The sequence below is a fragment of the Haliotis cracherodii genome, unplaced genomic scaffold (assembly GCF_022045235.1).
Source record: "Haliotis cracherodii isolate W230 unplaced genomic scaffold, xgHalCrac1.p SCAF_5, whole genome shotgun sequence".
NCBI classification, from domain to species: domain Eukaryota; kingdom Metazoa; phylum Mollusca; class Gastropoda; order Lepetellida; family Haliotidae; genus Haliotis; species Haliotis cracherodii.
In genome coordinates this window covers 25,177,447-25,192,467 of record NW_027266308.1, presented here as the reverse complement: position 1 = coordinate 25,192,467, position 15,021 = coordinate 25,177,447, and the positions used below count along the sequence as shown (strand labels likewise).

The window sequence follows — 15,021 nt, the reverse complement described above, 5'->3', positions numbered from 1 at the left end:
TACATAGATACATACAAACATACACACATACATACATACGTACGTACGTACGTACGCAGGCACGCAGGCACGCACGCACGCACGCAGGTATATAGGAAAGATCTTCTATTTCGTAGGACACCCCACATTAACTATAACAATGAACATCCAGCCTCAGTTACCATCAGTATCTCAGCTGCTCCGTTTAACTTGGTGTTATATAAGTACAGAACTATATATTCTCAAGGCTATGCACATATAGCATAATGAGGAGTTTACAGAGGTCTGTCGTTTTTTGGCAAAATATACAATAGTTGTTCTATTTAATTGAACAAAGAATGTTGCGACAGAAATGGGATAGTTTCCACGGAGTAAATATGTTTTTACATTGAAATAACTTGGTCATTTTGACTGATGGTCGATTAATGTACTACGGAGGTAAAAAGATCTTGTTTCTTTGAAATACACACAATTAAACAAATAATGGTATTTATCTGCAAAAATCATTATTTTGATGGACATAATATACCTTTTCTTGGTTATCAGTGATTAAAGGTCAACGCAACCTCACTATAAGCGGACACTCTGTGATGTATTGAATACTATTTATATCGGCGTTAATCCGAAATTCATCTCATTAGTTGTTTTCGCAAATAACATTGAACAGTGAGTCTGTGTAATATGCCTTACATGTGGACTCCCTGCCCTTGGTAATAATCAATATTCAGGAGCGGATCCAGTATTTTTAAAGGGGAGGGGTCCAAGATATCAAAATCCTCTCTGTTTTAGTTTTACTGCCAACAACATGCTACATTTGGTTTTCCAAAGGGTGGGGTGGGGTCCCTCTTGATCCGCTCATGATATTACTCCACTACTCCATTTCTAATAACCTTGGATGCTTGATAAAAAAAACTTTTTGGAGTCAAATATCAACATCATAATTTTCAGTCACGGAGACTCCAACCTGCATGCCGATCAAACACTCGAACACTACACAATGAACATTACAGAGTTGTGGCCCCTTAATGACGTCACGGACAAATGGCAGGGAAGTTCGTGATGCCTGCGTGTATGGTGTCCTGTTCAAGGATAAATCTCACAATAGTGTGACACTATTCTCATGAATAAAGTCACATGTACATTGGAATCAGGTAATCGTTAAATACAACCCATGTTTACAATGCGTAGACGAACTGCTCATTATCTTCCTTCGCTTCGGTCAAAAGTTTATGCGGAAATCCTCAAATGGCCTTGACCTTCGGTCATTGCATGATCACGGAGTGACAGTATAAATAGGCTTCGGGTCAATATATAACGGCATAAGATACACATGGGCGCCTAGTTGTAGGAAACACTAGTGTTAGTCTGGGGTGTATTACTTTATGTCAGCCGTGATCGGAGACACATCATTATGATTGTTTAGAAACAAGATTTCCCAGTGTTGGAGAATAACCCTCACTTCTGTGTGTCGATCAGGCCAATAACCTTTCTGGTTGTGATGACATCGCCCAAAGCGTGATGAGCACATGGTGTATATTATTAGACACGAATGGACTCACATAGTTTCGGGTACATTTGGAGTACCAAAAGACACTTGACACTGGGTGAACACTGTCATGTAAACAATGAAATGGTCCTCTAATACATGCTTATATTGAAGAAGCTAAGGAATTTGGAATTACTTCAGACAGGTGTCATTTGCATAAGCACAGAGAGAAAAATGTTTGTTTCAAAGTTTAGATTTCTCGTAACTTACAGGTGCCATCCGAAGGTTCTAGGAATCTACGTAGCCCAGCAACATACAAGGAAATTTGTGTTGAATATGAGCGATGCTGCAAAAGATGAAAATGTGTACCCTGAAAAGTCTGGCTCTATTTCAAGTTCACATGAAAACTTGTCAAGAGAAAAATGTTGCCGAAAAAAGAAACCTTCAAGAAAGGCCAGTCCAAGAAAACGACGACACATAGCAACAGAATTGACAATGTCTCCAGAGGAAGCAAGTCTGGTTCACAAGCAGGACAAACCCAAGTCCCCCCTTAAAGCAGCATTGAGTGAGAGGGTTGGGACTTCAACAGGTGTGACAGAGAGTGCCATGGGGTTGAACAATGCCCCATGTTTTGTGAGGACTAGGATTTCTATTCCCCAATTATTTTCATCTGCTGGGGGACAATTTCAGATGTTTCACAATCAGTGTATCACAGCTTCCAAACTGACCCCACAACTAGCAAGCCATCAAATGAGGGAATACTCAACCCATTCCCTCCCCCAAGCAGTAGCTGTTTCCCAAGTGCCACAGATTCAGGATGTCCCAAGGACAGACCCAGAGAAAGGCCTGGCCGAACCAGCAATAGCAGGTAGGAATGACAGTTATGTTTTCATCATGCTGTTCATTAGTAAGCGCTATGCAGTAGAAATATGAGTTACTGTATTTGACATAATAAGCGGGCAGGGCGCTGTCAAAATTAGACATAGGGGGCTCTTATTAGAATAAAAAATGTTGAAAGATCATGCTGTTCGTTAGTAAGCGCTATGCAGTAGAAATATGAGTTACTGTATTCGACATAATAAGCACCCAGGGCGCTCTCAAAATTAGACGTAGGGGGCTCTTATTAGAATAAAAAATTTGTTGAAAGATCATGCTGTTCGTTAGTAAGCGCTATGCAGTAGAAATATGAGTTACTGTATTCGACGTAATAAGCGCCCAGGGCGCTCTCAAAATTAGACATAGGGGGCTCCTTTTAGAATGATCTTAAATTTTGTGGTTTATGCTGACAGCCTGAAATGATACAAAAGAAAAGTCTGTGTGTATTATACACGACAGATATGTTTTTCCAGAATTTAATTGCCAATAAGTAAGGGTCCATATAACACACGACTGTGTATTATACACAAATAGAAAAGTCTTGTGTACATTGATCACTTGGAAGGGGTGCTGATTGGGATTGTTCACTAGCCAACATATCAGCTAATATCGCCGTGGAGCGATTATTAGAGCAGGGCACTTATTACGTCGAATACGTTATGTAGAATTGAGTTCAATATTTGCTTTTTATTGAGGTATATATGTAGAAACTGGTGTGCATACTGGGTAAATCTGTGTATCAACAACGGTAACTTCACAGACTGCTCATTTCATCATCATGATCATGAACACATAAAACTGATCTCTATCATCAGCCAGTCAGGAAACAGTAGTCCGTTAGTGGGTATGGCCTATTTGTTCCCAGTTTTTTAATTTGTGATTAAAGTTGGGCTTTCTGCCATACATGCAAGGTACGGAAATTGAGCTTGGAAAGTCAACAAACACGAATTACGAATAGTTCATCACAGGGGGACATCCCTGGAAGCCTGAAATTCCACTTGTTGGGAGGATTCTTGCTTTGTGAACTTACTAGAGTTGGGAATTGGTTAAATTTTGAGACTGATCTTTGGTTTCATAAAGCGATGGACATCATAAATGATCAATTTATCTTGTTAAAAATCAGCAGGGGTGTTCCGTGACATACAAAAGTGGGGGTACAGGGGATGTTCAATAATTAATTTTAAGGGTCCTTGTAGGCAGTATGAGGGTCCTGTAAGTTAATGAAATGATGTACGGTACTGTATGTTAAGATCATTTCTTTAGAGCCTGGAATGAATCAATGATTGTGTTTTGTTTGTTTGTTGTTTATCGCCGCACTCAGCAATATTCCAGTTATATTATGGTAGATGATTATGTGGACAGTGGTCATGATTGGTGGGTGAAATAACAGATACCCATAACTGCTCTTGAAGATGTGTAGGTATAATGAATGTTATTGTGCGTCCCTTTGACGCAGGATAATTTCTTTCTGCGTCCATTCTCTACATTTGTGTGTACTGGACGCACATTTGTGCGTCGAGTAAAACCCTGAATCAGTCATGAGTTGACATGTTTGTTGTCAGATTAAACACTCTTAATTTCTAAAGTTTGGGGGTTATCTGGTCTGCAAGTTTTCAATCTGCAAAAATAAATTTTCAGGATTTGAAGAGTGCTACTTTTTGAGCTGTCTTATGTGTGTTGAAGCTAGGTTGGGACCATAACTGTGTTGGTTGAAAGCAATTTTGCACTGGCACCATGATTGTGTGTATTTTCAGAAATAATCTCTTTGAGGGTGTCATGATCAGGAGGAGGGATCATATGAAAGTCTTAAATGAAATAGGGTGTGTGAGCAAAATAACTTACAGTCCTCAGACCCTCTTTGATAAATGACCAGTCACTTATAAGTTAACAGTAATATTTCGAATCATTATCGGATGGACAAAGGGGAAATTCTCCTATCCCCCCTATAAAAATGACCAGTCACTTATAAGTTAATGGTAATATTTTGAATCATTATCAGACTGACTAAGGGGAAATTCTCCCAGTTCCTAGTTTAAACCTTCCTGTGACAAATGCAGTTATGATTGCTATGTTAATGTACTGTTTAGCACATGGAGTTATTCATGTCTTGGGGAACAGGTATTGTGGTGTGTATGTAGGTCAAAGCATACTTCTACACACAAATAAGTCAGACAAACAAGTGGTTCCAGTTCAAGGTCAGTCTATCAGTTCAAGGTCAGTCTATCAGTTCAAAGGTCACTGTATTACATGATTATGTATGACCATCTGCTGTGCCTACATTACCATTATAAAACATGTTGTTCAAGTCTTACTGGATTGTTGACCTGTGGTGCTATCTGTGGCGTTACGGATTATCAAGTGTACAGGTCAACGTTGAGGCCCAATGTCGCATGACCACTGTTAGCCTTCAGGATTAACCTCCCAGTAACAATGAGTGAATGAGTTAACATTAACGTAATTGAATTAAGGTTGATCTCCCTGTAGAAATTGGCATTGGAATTAAATTTTCAGCAATATTTTCATAAACAGTGAGTTATATCCAAATAGTATTCAGTTCAAAGGTGCCTACAATTACAACTTTGCTGTAATTACAATTTCTACAAGATATATTACAGTATTACCATAATAAAGTGAAATATATGGTTACCAAATAAATATAAAATATATTTGTTAAAAAACAGCATTCCTTTGATAGTTAACTAATTACTGACAAATAAATAAAATAACTGAAAATTACTCCTATTTTATCCAGAAATTACTGATAGTGCATAAATAGGGTAGGCTCCTCTGACAGTTCTTTAGGTCTAGACTAGATTTTTGAGAATACAGGTTATCTTTAACTTGTCTCCTACTTACAGACGAGTACCAGTGTCTGACCCTGATTCTACGTGACATTTTAGAACCCTGCATTCAGGGCAGTCCCTGAGATAATCTATTCTGTGATATGGTTATTCTGCTGACTATTGCAGCATCACTACAAAAGAAGCTGTTTATTTGAAAACACTTATATAAACTTGACCAGTACAAAATTTCAAATAATGATTTTAGTTACCGGTAATACATTTTGCAAAATACTGTGTTGCGGATCCAAGAATATCAGGGCTACAGATTAGCATAAAAAAATAATATTCAAAACCCAATTACTTTTAATTAACTTGCGTACAGAAACGCATGCATGAAATGAAAAACTCAAATGTATAAAAACTGCATAAAAAACTGCATGCTTAAATACCCAGTGAAGCTTTTCAGCATGCGGATAACGGAGGTAATTTCCGAAACACAATAGAGCTAGTTTACTTTCTGAGTCAAGCCTATATTTAGAACCGTTATATACATCTAAAACATATCATTTTGTTTGAAATCTCAAAATGTTTACTCATTTTGGGAAAAAAAACCAGTAGAGTGAGGAATAGATAAGTGAAAAAATATTGGTTACCCAATGAAAAATGTAATAACCCAATTAAAATAGAAACCTTCGAGTAAAAAATCACTTGCTCTAAAAGTTATCTGGAGCTCTGAATATTATTAGCATGATAGGCATGCATGTCTGAAAAAAAGGGGGATGCCGGCGCTGTCAGCAACTCATGAAAGTGACGCAACATGTGCAACAGTTGAATGTAAGTTTTTTTCTTATATAATAGGACCGCCTCCGTGGTCTAGTGGTAGAGTGTCCGCCCGGAGAGCGGAAGGTCGGGGGTTCGATCCCCGACCACGTCATACCCAAAGACGTTACAAGATGGTACTTGTTGTTACCCTGTCTGGCGCTCGGAATTAAGGGGCTAAAACAAGGACTGGTCGGCTCGGAGTCAGTATACTGTGTCTGAGTGGGGTATTCATGTTAAACTGCGGCATGGTATCTCAGTGAGGTAGCACTATAAATCGGCATCAGTCGGGACTAGTACAAGCAGCCACACACACACACACACACACACACACACACACACACACAGGTGCATGCACGTCGCTATATAAGTGCAATAATCTTGGACGCGACGTTAAACCCCATTTCACCTCTACTCTTATATAATAGGTAGGGCTAGGACGACACACCAACTGTGCGATCCGATATGTATCATAATACCTTGCTCAAGATCTGATACGTATCACAATACTTGCATGTGTTCTTATGGTGCATAAGCCATCTTTTTCATAGACAGGGTGGCCTGTACCTGACAAACTGACAATTTACAGTCGGCAGTGTCAAGTTATATTCATGTTTTCACTACTAAATAGTGTTTGGGGGGGTGGTCGGGTAGCCTAGTGGTTAAAGCGTTAGCTTGTCATCCCGAAGACCCGGGTTCGATTCCCGACATGGGTACAATGTGTGAAGGCAATTTCTGGTGTCCCCCGCCATGATATTGCTGGAATATTGCTAATAGCAGCGTAAAACCAAAACTCACTCACTCACTCTCACTAAATAGTGTTTGGTGCAACTGTTATAAAGCAAACATTTAAGGTAAGAATCAGTATTTTGTACTCAGTGTGTGACTGTATCGAAGAGTAAAAAGTTGCGATCCACCGATGCATCCGTGTATTGTCCTACTACTGATATAAGGCAGGTCAAGTGTACTCACTGGTATTATACAAGTATTACCCAAGTAAGACGAGTTCTATGGATGAACAACTTCTTATTACAATTAGTGCTAATTGTAATAAGAAGTTGTTCATCCATAGAACTCGTCTTACTTCATCACTCCAACTTCTAAATGCCACTGAAAGAAGTTATGTATTACCCAGTAGACAGGATTTGCTTTTCATTTCTGCATGTTCCATGGTCAGTGTGTGTTTGTATATACTCTGACCATTGAAATGTTTATTTTACCACAAGAAAGAAATGCTAGAAAGTACTAAGCACACCAACTCTCATTCACTGCCATCTTGGCACCAATCATGATGTAACCATTTTTGTGTGTGCAGAGATTCCTCCAAGCTCCCTACTGGGTTTCTTGCCTTCCCTGCAAGGAGTATATAACAAGCTGATAACAATTTGTGACTGTCACTGTCTCACAATGCAGTGACACCTGTGCAGATCCGGGGTAGAATAGGTCTTCAGCAACCCATGCTTGCTGTACAAGGCGACTGTGCTTGTTGAAAGAGGCAACTAACAGTATCGGGTGGTCAGGCTCGCTGACTTGGTTGATGCATGTCATTGATCCCAACTGCGTGGATCGATGCTCATGATATTAATCACTGGATTGTCTGGTCCAGACTCAATTATTTCCAGACCGCCATCATATTGCTGGACTAGCTGAGTGTGGCATTAACAACAAACAAAAAACAAACAAACAACAATGCAATGGAGCTTGTAGACAGGTTTTGGACTGTTTTTGCTTTGCTTTTTCTCTTTGGAAGAGATGGATTCTTTTCACAATATCTTCTGATCGATCTATTTTTAAACAGCAATCATGTTGGGATTTCCCATTTGTTTTATGCAAGATAAATCTTGATAGCAATGACTTTCGTATTTTGGGATTTGTTTTTCTTAATCAAAAGGCACTATTATTACCCCGGTCACTAGATCAGTGTGCACAAAACAATCATTCTCATCTCCCTGGGGAGTATTTAACCCAAGCTGCCTTTTGGGTGCTAGAAGGTTAACAAAACCACATTACCATCTCATCCTATCGGGTACCCATTCACTGCTGGGTGAACAGAGGCACATTTCAAACAAAGTCACATGCCCAAGGAGACATCACGTGTGTTACACGTGTTTCAGTGTGGGGCAGGATGAAACCCTAGAATCTCTCAGGAGGCAGGATGCTGAAATGCGGTCACCCATCCAAGGTTTCTCTACGACCAGTGATGCTTAATTTCACCTGATTGGTTACCTGTGCGCTTTGCACGGTGCACAGGACCACATGTCACCACTTTGCACTTCTATCAGTGCCCATCCAGGAGGTCGGCAGCTGTGCATACACTGTTTGTTTTATTACTCCTGGGCGTGTCTCTGAACATGTCATGGACTGAAGGTGTGTTCTTGTTGTATACTGGATCAACATTTCACACCTGTTTCCTTGTCCAGAAATACCAGTCATTGTTATTCCGTTGCAGTTGTTGAGTGTTTTCATGGTCAGAAAGTGGTAAAGGTATTTGTGAGGACCTTGGTTATACTGTCGCTGTGACCTCTGTGTTGAGGATCGTTAGGGGGCATGTACTGTAGTACACTGCCGGCCTACCCTCCGTAGTCAACTGAGCCATTGCACTGGTGTATTTGTAGCTCTTGCCATGGTGAATTTACAGCTGTTGCCATGGTGTATTTACAGCTCGTGCCATGGTGTATTTGTAGTTCTTGCCATGGTGTATTTGTAGCTGTTGCCATGGTGTATTTACAGCTCTTGCCATGGTGTATTTGTAGCTGTTGCCATGGTGTATTTACAGCTCTTGCCATGGTGTATTTGTAGCTGTTGCCATGGTGTATTTACAGCTCTTGCCATGGTGTATTTGTAGCTGTTGCCATGATGTATTTACAGTTCTTCCCATGGTGTATTTGTAGCTGTTGCCATGGTGTATTTACAGCTCTTGCCATGGTGTATTTGTAGCTGTTGAAATGGTGTATTTACAGCTCTTGCCAAGGTGTATTTGTAGCTGTTGCCTTGAGGTATTTACAGCTCTTCCCATGGTGTATTTACAGCTCTTGTCATGGTGAATTTACAGCTCTTGCCATGGTGTATTTGCAGCTCTTGCCATGGTATATGCATGCAGCACTTACCATGGTGTATTTGCAGCTGTTGCGTTAGTGTATTTGCAACTCTTGCCATGATGTATTTGCAGCTCTTACCATGGCATATTTGCAGCTGTTGCCATGGTATATATGCATCTGTTGCCATGGTATATATGCAGCTATTGCAGTGGTGTATTTACAGCTCTACATAACATGTAGTAGGGGTACATAATTGCATAGTATGAACTATTATCAATTTCTTTTAGTCTTTTTCTCTCCTCCTCAACAGCATATTAAATTCCCAAGCATCCAAGAAGTCCTTTGTCAATTTACTAAGCAACTGGGCACTCGTGGTAAATAGGGTTAATGCAATATTATAATAAAATATGAAAATACCTTTAGAATATCAAAAATGGTTTCCAAATTTGGAATCCTTGCCCCTGTGAAGATTTCGGGTATAGATTGATCTCAGCAACCTGTGCTTGTTGTGAGAGGCGACTAACGGGATTGGGTGGTCAGGCTTGCCGACTTGGTTAATGCATGTCATCGTATCCCATGCTCATGAAGTCAATCACTGGATTGTCTTGTCCAAACATCATACAGTGGATTATTGCTGAGTGCAGCGTTAAACAACAAGCGAACACACAAAAGTTAAATCGTATAGTCCAGCACTCCGTTCACTTGAATGATGGATGGTTGTCTGTTCCAGGTCAGGGGAAGCTGCCCCGGGAGTGGGAGTACACACAGTTTGGGCAGGAGCACCAGAGGTGTCGATATGCAGGGCTGGAGTTCTCCGTCATGTCCTACAACGTCCTGGCACAGAGGCTTCTGGAGGATCATGGGTATTTGTACCAGGGGGCCGAGGCTCAGGCCTTGCAATGGAAATATCGGCGGGAACGTCTTCTGGAGGAAATAACTTCTCACTCTCCAGATGTAGGTAGTTTGTTTTGGTGTGGGTATAGAATAAATATAGAACTGCTTTCACTTGTCAGATACAATAACTATTCACACTTTTTATAAGGTTGGTATTACTGGAGCTCGTTTAGTGTTTTGTTGATTACTTGCCGTTTATAGCTTTTTAATAATTTCACTGTCGTATGTGAAACGGCAGACATCTATGCGATCCACAGTATAATCCAACTGAAGAGCTTACAGCCGTAGAAACTTAACATTTTTAGTCCACTAGTCCATATAATGATAACATATAGCAAAACCCTAAAAAAGTGCAAATTTCTACTCGTCCTTATGATACCTTAACTATTGGGCCGTTTGGCAAGGACTACAGGACTAATGCTGGCTTAGAGCCATAAGGGCCAACGTTGAGTCCGTTTTGACGAAAGGAATGAAAACCAGAACCATATGCATGCCAATGAACATTTTTTCTTCACCGATAAATTCCTAAACTTTAAAACATTCTGACAGCAGAGATATAAATGTTGTTATAAAAAACATTCAAAAAAGGAAATAAACTTACGTTTTTAATTTGTGTAAGGTGGAAAGGGCCAATGTCTGTATTTTGGCCCTTTATACCTCTAGCATTTGCATGGGAATTAACATGTGAGATTGGTAAAACTACTGCCGAAAGAATAAACACATACTATTGAAGCTCTTTAAAATGTTTTTTTAACTTTGTTGAAATAGTTGAAACATAATAATAATGTTTCCAAACATTCAAATTCTCTTGAACAACCAGTCTCAACCACACATGGAAATGAGAGCTGAAATGTCCAAAATCTAGCAAAGTGACTTTGGCCCTTTTGGAACTTGACTTTGGCCCTTTTACAGAAGTTTAAGTAGCAATATTTCAAAAACTTATCAATGAAAACATACAATAATTTTTCTACAACTAGAAAAGAACACATAGATGTTATTTATGCAATGCCATGCCTAGCAACCAGGGTTGCTGAGGTCATTGAGTGTGTGGGAGCACAGGTGGCCAGTCGTCCAAGGCGCTGTGATTCACTGTGCAGAGTTGCGTCCCTTGGGCACAGCAGATTGTGGGTTCAAATCCCAGTTTGCCCGATTATGTTTCTAGGTTTGTCAGCACCATACCCATGCTTATGGGTTTCACCGAAGTGGTAAACACCTGAGACCTGCATCACTTCGGGCTTTCCTCCCACATTAAGCTCACACGCCGTGATATAACTGTTATACTGTTTAAAGCGGCGTTAAACCCAACTCACTCACTCACTCTTTCAGCAATATAACAGCAATGTCACAGCAATATTACAGCATTTTATCTGTTGCAGCTCTATTGGGTATTCTGCAACATCCCTATTCTTGTAGATACAGAAACTGAATGTGTTGTCTTTGTTCCTCTTCTTTATGAACAATTTACAATTCCTCAACCCCTGCCCTGCACACCTACCATTGCACTCATTATACTATATGTCTCACATCGACTCAAATGTTTGAAAATGCACCTTTTTGAATCAGATGACTAAATGACCTTCACCTTGGTGTGTCTTCTGTCCTCAGGTGATGTGTCTGCAGGAGGTTCAGGAGGACCACTACCAGGACTTCTTCAAACCACAGTTGGAAAACCTCGGTAGGTCAAGTTACAACCCATCATAAGGAATGAGTCGTGGGTGCTTATGTAGGTGTAAGAATTTCATAACTTTCATCTGGAAAGCTATCTGAAATTTAACGGGAGGCAGTCCCTGGTTTTCTGAGGGTGTGTTTTCTGGTCAAACTAGCTACTAGGGCTGGGACGGGTAACTCGGGTACCCAGGTCGGGTGGGTACTGAGTAGGACCCGGGTACCAACAGGACTACCCGGACCTGTGGTTAGTCACGTGATATATTGTTTTATAACAGAAATTCACAATATAAGTACATGGTTACACAACAATTTTAAGTCTCTAATGTTTGCATTTCTTCATGACTGAACACATTCCTTCTGACTTAAATATGTTTGAACAAAGTTAAAACTTCAGTCAACTTCAGTGTATGCATGACCATGTCATTTTATACGTGTATCTAAAAACATTGTGCCAGGGCTACTGTCAAACTAATCCCAATCGGACATTTTGTACCTACCTCTTGACCCAAACAGCAGGTACCTGGGTAGGGTCGGGTAATAGGGGTGTGGGTACCCGGGTAATTAATTTGGACTTGTCCCAGCCAAACCAACCAACCAACATTAAGCAGCAAAGCTGTGATCATGATGATATAACTGGAATAATGTTCAAAGTGGTATTAAACCCAACTCACTCACTCTCTCATTAGTGTCATCAAATTGTTGCAAATCAGGTTGTCATCTTCAGATATATATATAGTAGATCCATGCAACACATAAGTATATGGTTTTTATAAAATATAGATAATGTGACAAACTTCAAATTTTCAATAACCAGACAGTCCTGGCATATTAAAAGGCAGCACAAAATTAGCTGAACTAGGTAATTTATGTATGTCAGAGTCTACTGATCCTGGTTTGAATCTGTGTTAAAGTGGGCTTTTTCCTGCCACATTTAGCATAAATGCAGAGATATAGCTGAAAAACTGTTCAGAGTGAAATGTGTTTTCCAGGCTACAGAGGAGTGTATATGAAGAGGACAGGAGACAAGTGTGATGGCTGTGCCACGTTCTACAAGCAGGACAGGTTCTCTCTGGGTAACACAACTCCAGTGGAGTACTGCAGAGGCGGGCTGTTGGACCGGGACAACATTGCCTTGATCCTGGAGCTGGTCCCTCGGACGAATGTCTACCAGGGCAGAGTGGGTAAGCTGTGTGTTGCTAACACACATCTCCTGTTCAACCCACGGCGTGGCGATGTCAAATTGGGTCAGCTCATGGTCCTCATGGCCGAGTTAGACAAATGTGCGTTTAATAGTTCCAGTGACCGGACATCGCGCGTCAGTTACAGCCCTGTGTTGCTGTGTGGTGACTTCAACTCAGAGCCTCATAGTGATCTGTACAAGTTTATTGCCCGCGGCTATCTTCAGTACCAGGGTCTTATAGCTCGGTTCCTTTCAGGACAGAAAGATGGACGTTATGGACGTGATGTTCGTCTCAAACAGGATTTCTTTTGTCCCTCATTTGGAATCACAGACCAGTGCCAGTACCGAAATGTTATTGATACACGTGCATCTGAGATGGCGTCATTAACGGGAAAGAAGGACTCTAGCCCGTCACTTAGTTCCAGTACCGGAGAAAGCGATCCCTCCCATCTCCCAGACAACATCCGCCCAGCTCCGTCCGCCCCAACTGAGGTCCTACAAGACATTCGAGGTCGGCCTAGCGGAGTTCATCTTAGTCCAATGGGGAACTCCTATGGGTTCTCGTCCAGCCCTTCTGACTTTTCGTACTTTTCAATGGGTTCCGGACAGCTGTGGCATAGACTAAACTTTGTGTCCTCTTACCATCATACCATAGCTCGGTTAAATCATCAGTGGAATGAGGTGACGACGCAGCACAGTGCAGGATCATGTACTGTTGACTTCATCTTCTATAATGTACTCCACAAAGAGGTGAAGACTCGAAACAACAAGATATACACACGCCACATCAATGAGGGACCGTTGAAGCTGTTGCGGAGGTATGGACTGATGTCACAACGGGAGATATCTAGTCTAGGGGGGCTGCCTAACCCCTCGTGTCCCTCCGACCATGTCCCCCTCATCTCAACGTTCCTTCTCACAAAGTGATGTGGCTGCAGCTACCATTAAACCACTGGACGATTTTAGCCAGAGATTATGATTGGCATTCGTTTAGCCTCAAGGACTGGTTAAGTGAAAAATACTTCGTACACTCTCATTATTCCATACCTCATCTGATTTTGTTGTGTTTCTATGAAAACTATTTATTTATTAGTGTTGAGTTGAGATAATTTCTTTATCACTGGACATATGCGGAGGCAAGAGTGACATTTAGTGACTACGTATAACTACATCCAACTGCTTCCTAGATCTCAGGCACAGCTAAATTTGAAAAAGCACCCTGTACAACTTTATAAAAAAAATTCACAAAGAATGAAAATTTTATGTTCTGGGTTGCCCCGAGTTTTGGATATGAAGCAAGGGCGTCATCCACACGCACCAAGTTTCAACAACCTTTGTATTGCCTGAGAACCACATGTTTTGTTAAGATTCTGGTGAACCGGACCTTAGGTTCGCCTCTTGTACAAGTAAATGGAATAGTGTTGAGTGCTATATTGAAGAACTGCATGTAGTTTGGTGAATGTCATTATGTCAACCATCTTTGAGAATTCCCATTATCATGAAACAATCACACAGTACAGTGTATTTGCATATAGACAGTTTTACAGAAGCCAAAAATCAGACAATATATTTTACATTGCATGGATATTGATTTCAACTTTTGCTGTCCAATCAGTTTATGATATGCAACATATCTGTTTGATTTATATGTGGAAGTCATTTAATTTTTGTTGATAAACCGTGAAGTTTATGTACCATGTTGTCTTTTGTTTTGTTTTCTTACAAAGATGGCTATTGGTGTGTCTTCATTATGCAGTAAATGTATTATCTGGAATTGAGTAAGGGAAATCACTTTACAAATTTTGCCTTAATCATGTTTAATGTTTCATAATGAAATGCTCTGTGCAGAAAGTATGTGGTTTTCCAATTAACATATGGTTTGTTTTTTTGCATATTTTGTCCTAACTATGACCTTTAACTTTCACATCCCCGATTTTTCAAGTGTTTTTGGCATCACCTCTGAAACTACAAGAAACTTTGCAAGATTGAACATTGCTATTTTGTTTCCTAAAAGAACTGCTCACTTGATTTTGATATGATGTTATACATGGCCACCATAATTAGAAACCCATTGGCTATTAACATGATTAATCTCCCTTCATTTCTCAAAATGTTTTGAACCTTGGCATAGGTATAGTTATCAGTGGGGCCTAACACATGTGGTGCATGTGATATAAGATTTGACCTTGATTCAACCTTTACATTATAATATTTGGTGTTACCAAAGCGAAAATTCTGTTGTAGGCAATAAAATTCAAAGTACATGTAGGTGCAATATTGGGACATCATATCTTAGAC

General features: G+C 40.3%; 1 protein-coding gene across 2 annotated transcripts; it reads left to right on the top strand.

Annotated features, from left to right (window-relative positions):
- The first annotated feature begins 1,027 nt into the window (after window positions 1-1,027).
- On the top strand, window positions 1,028-14,400 carry LOC139442380 (protein angel homolog 2-like). Of its 2 annotated transcripts, XM_071223181.1 has the most exons (5): window positions 1,028-1,130; window positions 1,738-2,333; window positions 9,712-9,935; window positions 11,481-11,550; window positions 12,533-14,400. In XM_071223181.1, the coding sequence occupies exons 1-5, from the start codon at window positions 1,114-1,116 to the stop codon at window positions 13,648-13,650; spliced, it is 2,025 nt and encodes a 674-aa protein (XP_071079282.1). In that variant the 5' UTR covers window positions 1,028-1,113; the 3' UTR covers window positions 13,651-14,400. The 2 variants fall into 2 exon arrangements, with proteins under 2 accessions (XP_071079282.1, XP_071079281.1); XM_071223180.1 differs by lacking the exon at window positions 1,028-1,130 and having other exon boundaries at window positions 1,316-2,333.
- Window positions 14,401-15,021: the final 621 nt, after the last annotated feature.

Excerpts from the sequence above, each read along its gene's own strand:
- LOC139442380 (XM_071223180.1), top strand. The coding sequence starts at position 1,625 with ATGCTTATATTGAAGAAGCTAAGGAATTTGGAATTACTTCAGACAGGT. Across the intron at positions 2,334-9,711 it reads GGCCGAACCAGCAATAGCAG|GTCAGGGGAAGCTGCCCCGG; the intron begins GTAGGAATGACA and ends TGTCTGTTCCAG. Across the intron at positions 11,551-12,532 it reads ACCACAGTTGGAAAACCTCG|GCTACAGAGGAGTGTATATG; the intron begins GTAGGTCAAGTT and ends TGTGTTTTCCAG.